General features: G+C 62.4%; 2 protein-coding genes across 2 annotated transcripts; both read right to left on the bottom strand.

The window, feature by feature from the left end:
- Positions 1–1,876: 1,876 nt before the first annotated feature.
- DIRAS1 (DIRAS family GTPase 1) lies at positions 1,877–4,531 on the bottom strand. The gene is made up of 2 exons (XM_058821114.1): positions 4,437–4,531; positions 1,877–2,502 (listed from the first exon to the last, which is right to left on the bottom strand). The coding sequence occupies exon 2, from the start codon at positions 2,484–2,486 to the stop codon at positions 1,890–1,892; it is 597 nt and encodes a 198-aa protein (XP_058677097.1). The 5' UTR covers positions 2,487–2,502; positions 4,437–4,531; the 3' UTR covers positions 1,877–1,889.
- Positions 4,532–6,480: 1,949 nt separating this feature from the next.
- SLC39A3 (solute carrier family 39 member 3) lies at positions 6,481–12,676 on the bottom strand. The gene is made up of 4 exons (XM_058821125.1): positions 12,667–12,676; positions 11,870–12,008; positions 10,510–10,805; positions 6,481–8,813 (listed from the first exon to the last, which is right to left on the bottom strand). The coding sequence occupies exons 3-4, from the start codon at positions 10,714–10,716 to the stop codon at positions 8,079–8,081; spliced, it is 942 nt and encodes a 313-aa protein (XP_058677108.1). The 5' UTR covers positions 10,717–10,805; positions 11,870–12,008; positions 12,667–12,676; the 3' UTR covers positions 6,481–8,078.
- Positions 12,677–14,032: the final 1,356 nt, after the last annotated feature.

The following is a 14,032-nucleotide window of genomic DNA, read 5'->3' as shown; positions in this document are numbered from 1 at the left end:
CCCACGCGGCTCCCGCGCCCGGGGAGCAGCGCTGGTTTCCATGGCGACGGGCGTGATGACGCACGCGCCGCGCTCCCGCCCCCCCCCCTCCCCTTCCCGCGGGCACGGGCGGGGACAGCGACACGCGGGAGCGCGCGCGCGTCACACGTGTCGCACGCACGTCACAGGCGGGCACGCGCGGCACGAGCGGGGCACGGGGCACGCGCGTGTCACACGCACGGAACACGTGCCGCATTCGTGTCACACATAGAGGTGTGCACAAACGTCACATTCGCGTCACACGCACACACCTGTGCCCACTGTCACATTCGTGTCACACACACAGAGCTGTGCCCACATGTCACATTTATGTCACACTCAGAGGTGTGCCCACTGTCACATTTGTGCCCCATACACACCTGTGCTTACTGTCACATTTGTGTCACACACAGAGCTGTGCCCACATGTCACATTTATGTCACACTCAGAGGTGTGCCCACTGTCACATTTGTGCCCCATACACACCTGTGCTTACTGCCACATTTGTGTCACACACAGACCTGTGCACACATGTCACATTTGTGCCCCGCACACACAAATGTCACATATGTCACACATGCCCACAGCCCTGCACACACACCAACGTGCCCCACACCTGCACACGCGGGTCTGTGGCCGTCCCACTGTCCCGTGGCTGTCCCCAAGCTGTGCACACGCACACACATCACACACTCACCGTCACACTCACCTCGCCCCCTTCCCGTGCTCCCCCCGTGGCTCCCGCCCCGGCCGGGGGCGGCTCCGGGGGACGCGGGAGCGTTTCTCGTCTCTTTATTGAAGGAAGACTATTTCTAGAATAAAGGCTACATCGTCACCTTGTCCCCTGGGCGCTCGGATCCTCGTGTAAAAAGCCGGGGGGTGCGGGGAGCTGGGGGGGGCTCGGCCTGTCCGGGGACACCCCCTCGGGGACACCCCCTCGGGGACACCCCGGTGGCGGCGGCGGGGAAGGAGCGGGGCCGGAGCGAGGGGACAAACCTCGAGGGGACGAGGGGCTGGTGACAGCGCGGGGACCCCGCTCCGGCCGGGGGGGACAAGCGGGGCTGAGCCAGAGCTGGAGGGTGCCGGGGGTCCCCGCGGGGGGACTCTGAGGACGGGGTGGCACCGAGGGGGTGCGGGGGCAGCGGGGGGCCCGGCTGGCCGCGGGGCCGGGGCTCTCCCGCCGGAGCTCGCCAGGATTGTGCTGGGTCAGGACCTCCCGCGGACCCGATGCTTTGTGCTTGGGCTGGCGGCTCCGGCTGCGGCACCGGCTCGGGGATGGCGGGGACACGGGGGGCACCACGATGGGCCTGGGGGGCAAGGGGACCACGGTGCCAGGCTGGGGGGCTGCGGTGGCTGGGGGGGCTGTGGCACCAGGACGGGGATGGGGGTTTGGGGAGGGGGTCATGGCACCAGGATGGGGCAGGGGGACACCGGGCAGGGGGACACGGGCACCGCGCAGGGGCTGCCCCCGCCCCGGGTCTCTGCCCGCAGGAGCAGAGCGCTATGGCGTGGGGACGGGGGACGCGCGGGACTGTCCCCAAAGGGTGACACCGCCATCCCCACGTGGCACCGTCCTTCCCTCCCGCGAGGACCGACGGGGGCCGGGCCCGGTGGCTCCGGTTGTGCTGAGTGCGGGGGGGTGGTCCGGGTGTCCCCGGTCCTGCCGTGCCCGGGGGGGGGGGGGATGGCCGCGTGTCCCTCACCTCGGCCCCGTCTTCACCCCCGGCGGCCCCGCACAGTCACAGTGATGGCACACGGAGGACGAGGGGACGGTCCCGCTGCGATGCCACTGCCACATCCAGCCGTGGGCGGGAGGAGGGAAGGGGAGGGGGTATCCGGAGTGGGGAGGGGGCGCGGGCCAGTCCGGGGCTCTACATGATGCTGCACTTCCCCTTGATTTTGTCTGTCCTCTTCTGCTTGCTGGAGCGCTTCCCGTCGATGGTGAGGCTGACGTTCCTCCTCTTCTCCAGGTTCAGCAGCTCCTGGAAGAGCTCCTTGACGTTGTAGTTCATCTTGGCCGAGGTCTCCATGAAGGCGCACTTCCACTCCTTGGCCATGGCCTCCCCCTCCCTGCTCTCCACCTCTCGCTGCGTCTCGTCGCACTTGTTGCCCACCAGCATGATGGGGATGCTCTCCACGCTGCCCTTGATCTGCACGATCTGCTGGTAGATGGGCTTCAGCTCCTCCAGCGACTGCTTGCTGGTGACCGAGAAGACCAGGATGAAGGCATGGCCCTTGGAGATGGACAGGCGCTGCATGGCGGGGAACTGGTGGCTGCCGGTGGTGTCGGTGATCTGCAGCGTGCACACGCTCTTGTCGCAGCTGATCACCTGCCGGTAGGTGTCCTCGATGGTGGGGATGTAGGTGTCGCGGAAGGTCCCCTTGACGAAGCGCAGCACCAGCGAGCTCTTGCCCACGCCACCGGCTCCGAACACCACCACGCGGTAATCGTTGCTCTGCTCCGGCATCTTGGCCCCGCGGTGGCTGCGGGGGCACAGCGAGGCGTCAGCCCCCAACTCCAGGTGTGGCCCCCCTGAGATGCAGCCCCGGCCGGGAGCTGGGCTCGCTGCCCTTGGGTCGCCCTTGCCGGCTGGGGAGGGGTGAGGCCGCCTTGGCTATTTTTACCGGCCGCCCGCCGTGGCCATATGGCCGAGCGCGGCCACCGGCACCGCAGCTGCTGCCCAGGCTGCCGGGGGGGCTCGCTGGGCAGGGACCCCCCCCCCCAGTCCACCCAGCCAGGGCAGCAACAGCCCAGTGAGGTCATGGTGGCATCTGGAGCGCCCAGCTGGGCTCTCTGACCAGGTACAGAGGTGCCCTTTCACACACAGATTGTGCTGTTGGTGTCCTGTCACTCCCTGTCACTCTGTCCCATGCCATGCCATCCCTCTGCTCTGCTCCCACCCCAGGAGTGCAGGAAAGGAGCATGGCACAGCCGTGGGCTGCAGGTGGTGGGTAGTGGGGTCAGAGCCCCCTTCATGCTGCCAAACCTCAGTGCCCACCCACAGGGGACACCTGGACCTGGGCAAGGTCCCCAGTGCCCCCCAGTGATGTGAAATGAGGTGGCACAAAGAGTTGTGTGTGCTGGGCCCTGGTCCCTCAGTGCAGCACCAGCTCTGTCCCACGAGGGTCCCCAGGGTGTGTGGGACCCTCACAGAGCCTTGGGGACATTAAACCCACCACGGGACAGGGTTTCCAAAGGTGCCCAGTCACAGGACGAGCGGGAAGGAGGGGAGGGAAGGGGGCTGAGCCCTGCTGTCCCCAGTCAGCTCCACTCCTGCCATCTCAGTCCAGGTAAGGGGGACAGCAAAGTGCCCCAGACAGCCCCGTAGAGCAGCTCCTGCATCCCTGAGCATCTCTGGGGGAAGCAGCCCCTTCCCACGATCACCCCATCCTCATCCCAGGGCACCAGGGGGTCTGGACCCCACAAAGCAGCCCCAAACCCTGGGCATGTCCCCAGACACCAGAGCCAGGCGAGGCTGGCAGCTGGAGGAGCCCAGGAGCTCATCCCACCGTGGGCTCCTTGGATCCCACCACGCTGGGAGCGTCACCAGCGCCGGGGGCTGGGGCTGCAGCGGGGGCCGGGGCTGAGCTGGCGCGTGGGAACGTCCAACCTCGGCCAGGGCTGGCAATGCTCCCACCCTGTCCCACCGCTCCCATCCCACCTGTGTCACCTGCCTGTCCCACCTGTCCCATCCCACTTGTTCCACCTGTCCGTCCCACCTGTCCATGGCACAGCCAAAAGTGCCCCTGAACTCACAGCCCAGGGGCTGGGCTGGACAGACCCTCACGGAACCGGGGGGATCTTTGGGGTGACCCCACGGCCTGTGCCCCAACCCCAACAGTCCCTGGTGTTCGAGGGTTCAGAGCACGGCCCCCCCTTTGCTCATAGGCAGGGACCACCCGGGGCTGATCCTGCAGCCTCCCGAGCCCCCCAGCACCGGGGGTGACACTGGTGGGGACCCGGGGGTCACGATGGAGGGCAGGGCAGGGGTGAGGGAGCAGGGGAAGGGCAGGGTGAAGATGGAGAGGCAGGGAAGGGCAGGATGGAGGGATGAAGGGGCAGGAGAAGGGGCTGGATGGAGGTCGGAGGAGCAGAGGAAGAGCGGGGAGAACGAGCATCCCGCTCAGGATGGAGATGGAGCGGCAGAGGAAGAGCAGGACACGGACGGAGAGGCAGAAGGGGCAGGATAGAGGGGCAGGATGGAGATGGAGGAGCGGGAGAAGGGGCGGGAGGGACGAGCATCCCGCTCAGGATGGAGCTGCAGCGGCAGCAGGAGGGCACGGACAGATGGCGGGGCAGGCTCGCGGGTCCCCCCGCGCCGCTCCCCGCCCCTGCCGGCAGCACCCCCGCTCCCCGCTCCGGCCGCGCTCCCCCGGCCCCCGCCGCGCCGGTCGCATTGCGGTGCCCGCCGCCTCACCGTGTCCTGCCCGGGATCCGCCCTTGGCTGCGGGCGGCGCGGCGGCCTCAGCGCATGGCCCGGCCCGGGGCGGCCCCGGCGCGGCGGCTCCGCTCCGCCCGGCGCGGCTCGGTGCGGCGGGGCTCGGCGGGGCTCGGCGGGGCTGCGGCCGCTGCGGCGGGGCCGGCTCGGCTGGGCGGGCTCGGCTCGGCTCGGCTCGCCTCGGCTCGGTGCGGTGCGGCCGCCGCAGAGCCGATCCCGCCCCGCCGCCGGCCCCGCCCGCCGCGCCCGCCCCGCCCGGGGGCCCGGACCCCCGGGCCCGGCCCCGAGCGGCTCCGGGACCCGGCAGCGGCGGGACGGGGACACACGGACAGGGACACACGGACAGGGATGCACACGGGCAGCGATGGGGATCCGTGGGATGGAAACACAGGGACAGGGACAGACAGACAGGAACGGGATGGGGACACACGGAGAAGAGACTCAAACAGGGTCACACAAACAGGGACATGCGGGGATGGGGACAGGGACACACGGATGGGAACACATGGAGAGAGAGAGATGGGGACATGTGGGGGTGAGAGTGGACAGCCAGGCAGGGAGACGCGGACAGGGACACTTGGGGATGAGGACACACGGACAGGGACCCCACACGGACACCTGCACAGGTGGGGACTGAATCCACATGAGGAGGGACAGCCCAGGGACTCATGAATGGGGACAGAGCCCCACAGGTGTGACAGGGGACACAGGGACAGGACAGACGGACACCAACGTCCCAGCCAGGCAGGGCACACGTGGCACAGGGTGCTGAGAGCCCCTGTGGCAGCTGGGGGTGGCCTGGGCAGCCATGCTGGGCTTTGGGGACACAGAGGCCATGGTGCCACCCCAGCACAGGATCAGGAGCTTGTGCGCACACCACAGGGCCTTTGTCACACACTGGTGTCACCTGCTCATGGCAGAGCCCCAAAACCCTTGAGGGGACACAGTGGGGGTCCTGGCGGGGCTGTGGGACACTCAAGCAGTGGCTGAGCCCTCCCCCAATGCCTGAGTGGGACCAGAAGTGCCCAGGGTGACCATCCCCAGCTCTGTGTCATGCCACTGGAGGTGACCGATGACTCCGGGGTCCCTGTCACAGCCGGGGTCTGCTCCTGCCTCCCCCCCACCCCACTCCGGAGTGGCAGCAATTAAAATCCGCAGCCTCTATTAATAGCGGCCAGCGGGCACCGGGCCACGGTGGCACCCACGCGCTGGCACCGCGTCCCCACGGGAACAGGGAGGGCACAGGGGGGGCACGGGGACATCGGCCCGCCCCGCCCTGCGAGGTGACAATGCCAGGGGGTTGGTGGCAGCCTCAGCCCCCCCCCCGGCGCGCTCGGAGCCGGCCGGATCCTCCTCGTTAGAGGGAATGAATGAGCTCCCCTTGATCATTTTCCTGCGGCTCCTCCTCGTTCCATTGAGCCGCAGCTCCCCGCCAGGCCTGACGCAACGGGGCGGCCGCTCACGCAGGGCTGAATCACGGCGCTGCCGAGCGGGGGGTGCTGGGGGGGTCCCGGCCCCCGCCCCCGGGCTCAGCAGGGCTCTGGGGGGCTCCTGTGTGCCCGGGGAGGGGGCTCAGCCCACGCTGGAGCTGGGCACGTGTGGATGCCGCGTGAGCCGGACGCGGAGCAGCCACGGGGGACATCAAAAAAAGCGAGTGACAGCGAGGGGAGAAGGGCAGGGAATTTATTGGGAGCAGCAGGGCCTCCTCCTCTTCCTCCTCCACCCTGTGGATGAACCCCCCCAGGGCAGCGGGATGAGGATGGGGGAGCTCAGCACCCCCTGGCACTTCACAGCCCCCCATCCCAAACCGCAGCAGGAGGAGGGTGTGAAACGGAGGTGACAGCCCAACAGGGGACACTCAGCACCGTGTCACCTCCCCCCTAGGAGAGAGGTGAAACAGCCCCGAGGCTTCACCACGCCGAGGCAAATCACGTTCTCCTCTCATCCTGCTGCTTTGTGTCATGCCAGGCCCAAAATAACCTCCCTCCACCCCCCCCCCCCTTTCCACTCCAGGTTTTCAAAGGAAGATTAATTGACTCGGGGATGTTGCAGCAATTAAACTAACGAGCCCCAGGATCTGTCAGATGATGCTCAGCTGCCTCCATATGCTGCAGCTGGGCCACCGCGGAGGCTCCGCGCCTCCTTCCCGCTGCCGGCACTGCGCCATCCTCACGATTCCATCAGCGCTTCCAGGGGCCCGGCCCGGCTGCTGCAGGAGCCAAAGCTCCGGGTAATTAAAATGCAGCCCCTGCCTGAGCCAGGCTGTGTTTCACAGCTGGGGGGGGAGCACATTCCCAGCTTCAGCCTCTGATCCCAGCTCCTCACTCCCAAAGGCAAATCCAGCGGGATCAGGAGCTTCCCAGGGGCTCCTCGTGGCTCTCAGCATCATCTCCAATCATCACCTCAAGGGAGGTGATTCCACTCCTTTGGAGACCTGGATTTGCCTTGGAGCAGCCCCTGATGGGAGCAGCTCAGCCCCCCTGATTGCAGAGCACTGAAAACACAGAGAGTTTGCCCCAAAACACAGCCAGGCTGTGTTTCACAGCTGGGGGGGAGCACATTCCCAGCTTCAGCCTCTGATCCCAGCTCCTCAATCCCAAAGGCAAATCCATCAGGATCAGGAGCTTCCCAGGGGCTGCTCGTGGCTCTGAGCATCATCTCCACTCCCCCCCAAGGGAGGTGATTCCATTCCTTTGGAAACCTGGAAAAGCCTTGGAGCAGCCCCTGATGGGAGCATCTCAGCCCCTCTGACTGCAGAGCACTGAAAACACAGAGAGTTTGCCCCAAAATATCAGTGCTGGGAATTGTTACTGCCCGTTTCCTGCAAGCTGATGGATTCCAGGCTCTGGATAAGGTGAGGATCTGCTGCATCCCTGGAAGTGTCCAAGGCCAGGCTGGACAGGGCTTGGAGCACCCTGGCACAGTGGAAGGTGTCCCTGCCCATGGCACTGGACAGGCTTTAAGGTCCTCCCCAACTCGAACCATGCTGGGATTCATCCCCTGATTTTCAGAGGTTTTCCTTAGGGAATGCTCAGCCTATAAGTACAACATTGAGAAGGAAGCAGGGTAGAGGGGCCCGGCCTCATTTCTTCCATGAATCCCTGGGAAAGCTGAGCTCCCCAAGCCTCAGGTGGAGCATTGGAAGCTCTGTGGAGGCAGCAGGGCCTGGAAGGCCAGAGCCCCACAGGGATGTTATTTTTGGCAGCTCTTACAACCAGGTTTTACTCCCAACTAAGCCAGCGAAAGCAGCTTAGTGCAGCCTGGCTATCCCTGCTCACACCTGCTCTGCCTCCACTCCTGCTTGTTCCTCACCTCCTCGGAGCCTCCGGAGCGTGGCCGAAGGGAAGGAGGGAGGCACACACACATTCGAGGAGCTCTCGGGAGCAGAATTTACCCAGATCCTCAACGTTTGTGTCCACTAATCCCTGCAGCCCCTCGGTCAGGGACAATCCCTCGGGATATTCCTCACTCTGAGCACACGGGAAGAGATTCTCCTCCTCCAGGTCATCACGGAAACTCCGCCCGGCTCGGGCTGTTCCAGCGGTGAAAGGGGCGGCTCCTCCCGGCGCCGTGGGAGGGGAGAGGTGAGGTTGTGCTCCCTCGGCTTCCTGAGGCCCCGGCTCACCAAGGCACGAGCACCAGCCCGGCCAGCGCGGCGTAACCCAGCACCAAGCACAGCACCTTGAGCAGCCGGTGGCTTTTATCCTCCAGCTCCTTGGCCAGGATCTCGAAGAAGGTGACGAAGAGGAAGGTGCCGCCGGCGACGCCCTGCAGCAGCAGGGAGGCGATGCTGCCCGCGGCGCTGCGGCTGCTCTCGATGCCCATGCCCACCCCGATGCCCAGCGGGATCATCAGGCACACGGCCGCCGCCAGCTTGGCCGCGTCCCTCAGCGCCAGCGACGCCTTGGCCATGCTGATGCCCAAGGCCACGGCCACCAGCGTTTCGTGCACGGCCACTCCCAGGAACAGACTGACCACTCTGCTGCCGTCCTCCTGCAGGCCCAGCGCCAAGCCCTCGAAGATGGAGTGGGTGCAGAGGGCAAAGACCAGCCCCAGCAGGCGGCGGGGCCCGCAGCGCGCCAGCTCGGGGAGGTGCAGGCTGTGCGAGTGCGGGCCGTGCTCGCCGTAGGGCGCGCGCCCGCGCGGCGACGCCATGAAGGGGCTCTCGTACTCCGAGTCGCTGCCCGCGTCCGAGCCCGCGTTGAAGGTCTCCAGGTCGATGAAGGATGGCTTCTCCTTCTGCAGGCTCAGGAAGAGCTGGTCCACAAAGACTGACAGGAAGAAGCCGACCATCATGATGGTCTCGGCCACCGGGTAGTCCGTGGTCACGTTGTTCTGTCTGAGCACCTCATCGAGCTGGAAGGGAGAAAAAGATGCACCCTTAATCCCTCTGGGGAGAACCATTCCCACAGAGAATCCATCCCTTAATCCCTCTGGAGAGAACCATTCCCACATGGACACAGTGAATCCACCCCTTTATCCCTCTGGATAGACCCATTCCCACAGATCCACAGTGAATCCACCCCTTTATCCCTCTGGAGAGAACCATTCCCACATTCCCACGGTGAATCCACCCCTTTATCCCTCTGGAGAGAACCATTCCCACATTCCCACAGTGAATCCACCCCTTTATCCTTCTGGAGGGAACCATTCCCACATTCCCATCAATCCACAATAAATCCAGCCCCTTTATCCCTCTGGAGGGAACAATTCCACGGATCCACAATGAATCCACCCCTTTATCCCTCTGGAGAGAACAATTCCTACAGATCCACAGATCCACAATAAATGCATCCCCTAAACCATTCCTTCATTCCCACAGATCCACAGTGAATCCATCCCCTTTATCCCTCTGGATAGACCCATTCCCACATTCCCATTGATTCACAGTGAATCCACCCTTTTATCCTTCTGAAGGGAACCATTCCACATTCCCACAGTGAATCCACCCCTTTATTCCCCAGAAGAGACAGGGACACTCCATCAATCCATGAAGCTGCCACATCCTTGGACAGCACCCCTGGCAGAGGACAGTGGATCTCTTGCTGTTTGATCTCACACCCCACAGCCTCCTCTGCATCCCAAAAACCTCCACTTCCTCCGTGGACAGAGGCAGGAGGTGGGCACAGCTCCCCTTGGTGAGGGCCTGGGCACAGCAGAGCTGCTCCAGGGGGCACAGCCCCCAAAATCCACTCACACCAGAGCCCCTGCAGGCTCAGACTGAGACAGAATCACAGAATTTTAGGCTGGAAGAGACCTTTAAGATCATCGAGTCCAACCCATGTTCTAACACTTCAACTAGATCATGGCACCAAGTGCCACATCCAGTCTTCCCTTAAACACATCGAGGAATGGTGACTCCACCACCTCCCTGGGTAGATGATTCCACTATTTGACCACTCTTTCTGTGAAAAACTTCCTCCTTAATTCTAGCCTGTATCTCCCTTGGCTCAGCTTGAGACTGGAGGTGGGCACAGTTCCCCTTGGTGAGCCCCTGGGCACAGCAGAGCTGCTCCAGCAGGCAGAGCCCCCTAAATCCATTTGCCCTGGGCCCCTGCACACTCAGATTAAGGCAGGAGGTGGGCACAGCTCCCCTTGGTGAGTCCCCGGGCACAGCAGAGCTGCTCCAGTGGGCACAGCCCCCACAGCTGGGTCCCTGCAGGCTCAGACTGAGACTGGAGGTGGGCACAGCTCCCCTTGGTGAGTCCCCGGGCACAGCAGAGCTGCTCCAGCAGGCAGAGCCCCCACAGCTGCGTCCCTGCAGGCTCAGATTAAGGCAGGAATGGGCACAGCAAAGCTGCTCCAGCAGGCAGAGCCCCCACAGCTGCGTCCCTGCAGGCTCAGACTAAGGCAGGAGTGGGCACAGCAAAGCTGCTCCAGGGGGCACAGCAGGGCCCCCTCAATCCACTCCCACTCGGATCCCTGCAGGCTCAGATGAAGGCAGGAGGTGGGCACAGCTCTCCTCAGTGAGCTCCTGGGCACAGCCCCCTTGCTCCTCTCCCAGCTGGGTCCCTGCAGGCCCAGATTTAGGCAGGACACCCCCAGGACCCACCTTGCCCCTGACGGCGGGCAGCAGCGCGTTGAAGCACGTGGCCAGGAAGACGCCGCCCCCGAAGGAGTTGCAGAGCGCCAGCAGGCGGCGGGAGCGCTGAGCCTTCTCGTGGTCGGCCTCGATGAGCCGGACAGGCAGCAGCGCCCCGGCCAGCACCAGCACGCAGATGCCCAGCAGGCACAGCAGCTTGGCCACCACGATCCTCATCCTGCCCCGGATCCGGGCCCTGAGGGGACGCTCTGGGTGTGCTCAGAGCGGGGACATCGGCCTGGGTGGGCCTCGGGGAGAGAGGCTGCCTGGGGATGGGGAGAACGCAGGGAATTTTCCTGTAGGAGCTGTAGGAAGCGGCAGGGCGAAGTTCAAACCGGATTCAAAAGGAGTTTGAAAGCGCTGGAATTGTGGTCGCCTCAAACCTGGAGGTCTTTGAGGCCAGGCTGGACTCCAAGCCCTGTCCTTGGACACTTCCAGGGATGTGGCAGGCACTGGGAAATTCCTGACAGGGCCTCCCCACTCTCCCAGGGAGGAATTTCTTCCCAAAATCCCATCCCTCCCTTTCCCAACATCCCATCCCTCCCCTTCCCAAACTCTCATCTATCCCCTCCACATCCCACTCATCCTCTCCCCAAAATCCCATTTATTCCCTTCCCAAAATCCCATCTATCCCCTCCACATCCCACTCATCCTCTCCCCAAAATCCCATCTATCCCCTTCCCAAAATCCCATCTTATCCCCTCCACATCCCACCCATGCCCTTCCCAATCTCCCACCCATCCCCTTCCAAATATCCCATCCATCCTCCCCCCAAAATCCCATCTATCCCCTTCCCAAAATCCCATCTATCTCCTCCACAACATCCCACTCATCCTCTTCCCAAAATCCCATCTATCCCCTTCCCAAAATCCCATCTATCCCCTCCACATCCCACTCATCCTCTCCCCAAAATCCCATCCATCCCCTCCCCAAAATCCCATTTATTCCCTTCCCAAACCCCCACCCATCCCAGCCCCTGGCAGTGGGGAGGAGCCATTCCCCGTGCGCTGCCACCCCAATTCTTTGTCTCTAAGGGACAAAGAGAGGAATTCAGAGCCCATCAGGTGACATTGACTCACTGCAGGTGTGGCCAAGCCCAAAATCTGGGTCCAGGCACAGCCACGCCTGTGCCAGGGCAGAGGGAAGGGATAAAATCCTCATTTTCCAGAGCTCACACCTCTGGAACACACCTGGCTCCCCACAGAAACCCTTTAACCTCAGTTTTTTCCCCTTTTTAACCCAAACCTGCCCCTACATCCAGCATCCCTGAATGGGGCTGGAGCAGCCCTGAGGGAAAGGAAGCCCCAGGAATATCTGGGGAACTCCTCACCTGCTCCTCCTGCACACCTGGGCTGTGCCCCCAGCCCCAGAACTGCTGCACCAAGGGACCAGCTCAGCTCCTGCTCGGGTCACTGGCTTAAAATGAAGCATCCAAGCGATGAAAAATATTCTATAAAGCAGGCAGGGCTCTGTGGGAGGAGAAACAAAGGGGTTCCTCATTTGTGAGCCTCTAAGTCCCAATGTTTCTGTTTAAAACCGGCCCTTCCAAGCCCTTTGAGACTGTCCTACCACTTTTAGAAAGGGGGTGACGGGGAAGGGGCTCCTCCCAGCCCACCCTGAGCCCACCTAAAGGGAGCAGAGATGAGGGGAGGGGTGTCAGGAGGGTGATGAGCAGCTCACATGGGCAGAGCTCAGCTGGGAAGACCCTCAGAGGGGGTTGGGGTCTGCTCTGAGCCCTCCAAGGTGGGGAGGGGGCTCAGCCCCAGCCCCTCACAGGCAAATGGAGCCCCTCAGGATGGGGAAGGGGCCCAGGCCCAGCCCCTCACAGGAGCCCCTCAGGATGGGGAAGGGGCCCAGCCCCTCATGAGGAGGGGACCCCAGTTCCCCCCACAGGAGCTTGCGGCCCCCCCCGACCCCTCACACCCAGAGCGGGCCCAGCCCCGGCCCTTCACACCAAGGCCGGACTCCAGCCCCTCACACCGCCCAGCCCCGCTCTCCCGTCCCTTCCCCCGCAGCCCCGGCTCCCCCAGCCCCGCTGCGACCCCGGGGTCCCCGGCGCGGCCCCGCCATCCCCTCACGACCCCCTCGGCCCCGTTACCCCGGTAACCGCCCTCCCCCCCCACTCACGGCCGGCCCCGCTCGCTCCCGGCCCGGCCGCCCCGCATCGCCCGCCCACGGCGCCCTCCCATTGGCTGAGGTGGGAAAGCTGATTTGTGATTGGCCGCTAGAGCTGTCAATCAGCGCACCTACAGCACGCCGCGGGAGAAGCAGCTATTGCGGTCCGCGGGAAACGCGTCCCGTAGCGTTGGGTTCCGGGCCCGGGATTACCGGAAAACCGGGAAAAACGGGAATGGGAAAACCGGGAATCAGGAAAAAAACGGGAACCGGCAACGGGAAAACAATCCCTGGAACAGCGTCCGCCACGCCCACAACCCTTGCTCCTGCTGTTCTGTGATTAAACCGCACCAATGGCAGCTGTGGGGTGCTGCAGGGAGACCTGAGGCCTACCTGAAAATTCCATAAAATTCCACAAAAATCCATCAATTTCCTTTTTTTTTTTTTTTTTTTTTTTTGGTGCTGTCAGCTCAGGAATTTTTGGGGAACTCCAGGTAGTTCATCCTGGAGTTCAGGGGCAGCTCCAGGAAGGGCAGGAGGAATTCCCAGGAAAATCTCACCTGGAATTCAGGGCTGGAAAATCCCAACTTAGAGAGGAAGAAAATTACAAAAAAATATAAAAAAATGGATCAGGAAAGAGCCAGGAGGGTGAGGGAAAGGAAACAGCACAAAATGAGCTGAAAACAGCAGGAAAGCAGTGCCATGGTTTCCATATTTTTGGATAATTCCAGAATATTTTCATTTCCAGCCTGAAATTCCTTTGGTAGGGCTACAAAAAAAAGCAGGTGGAGAGAAATTAAAAGCAATTTAGGGAAGGAGAAGTGGAGGGAAAAATAAAAGTTTTCTTATTTTTGTGCTGTAGGAATGTGCAGGAGAATTCCCACTGGGAAGGACAAAAAAAATTGAGGAAAATGGGAATAAAATGTGCCCCCAAACAGACCCTGAGCCCACAGAAAGTTCTGGAAAATCACCTGAGCACGCAGGGATAACAACCAAAGTGTCCAAATGGTTTTTATTCCTCACGAGCGACACGAACCACATGAATTCCACGGAGCCTTGACCAAAAAAAATCACATTTTTCCATGATTTTTTCCGTCTCCCCAATGTTCCAGAGGGGCTCCTCCTCCCCCAGGAGCCAAAAAAATTTGATTTAAATCCATTTTGGATTTTTAAAAAATTCCCTCTGGTTTCCCCCAGCTGGGATTTGAGGTGGCTCCAGGAGCTTCTCCCTGCCCAAATCCTGGATTTTGGATCCAAAGGGGGATTTTGGATTCATTCCACCCCCAGCCCAGCCAGGCTGATCACTGACATGCAATTAAAAAAAAAATCAAAATAATTCAGAAAAAACTCCTTTAAACACACTAAAAACACCTTCACT

Source organism: Ammospiza caudacuta, chromosome 28 (genome assembly GCF_027887145.1).
Source record: "Ammospiza caudacuta isolate bAmmCau1 chromosome 28, bAmmCau1.pri, whole genome shotgun sequence".
NCBI lineage: Eukaryota > Metazoa > Chordata > Aves > Passeriformes > Passerellidae > Ammospiza > Ammospiza caudacuta.
Note: the sequence above shows the minus strand (reverse complement) of the source record. Positions and strands in the feature narration are given on the sequence as shown.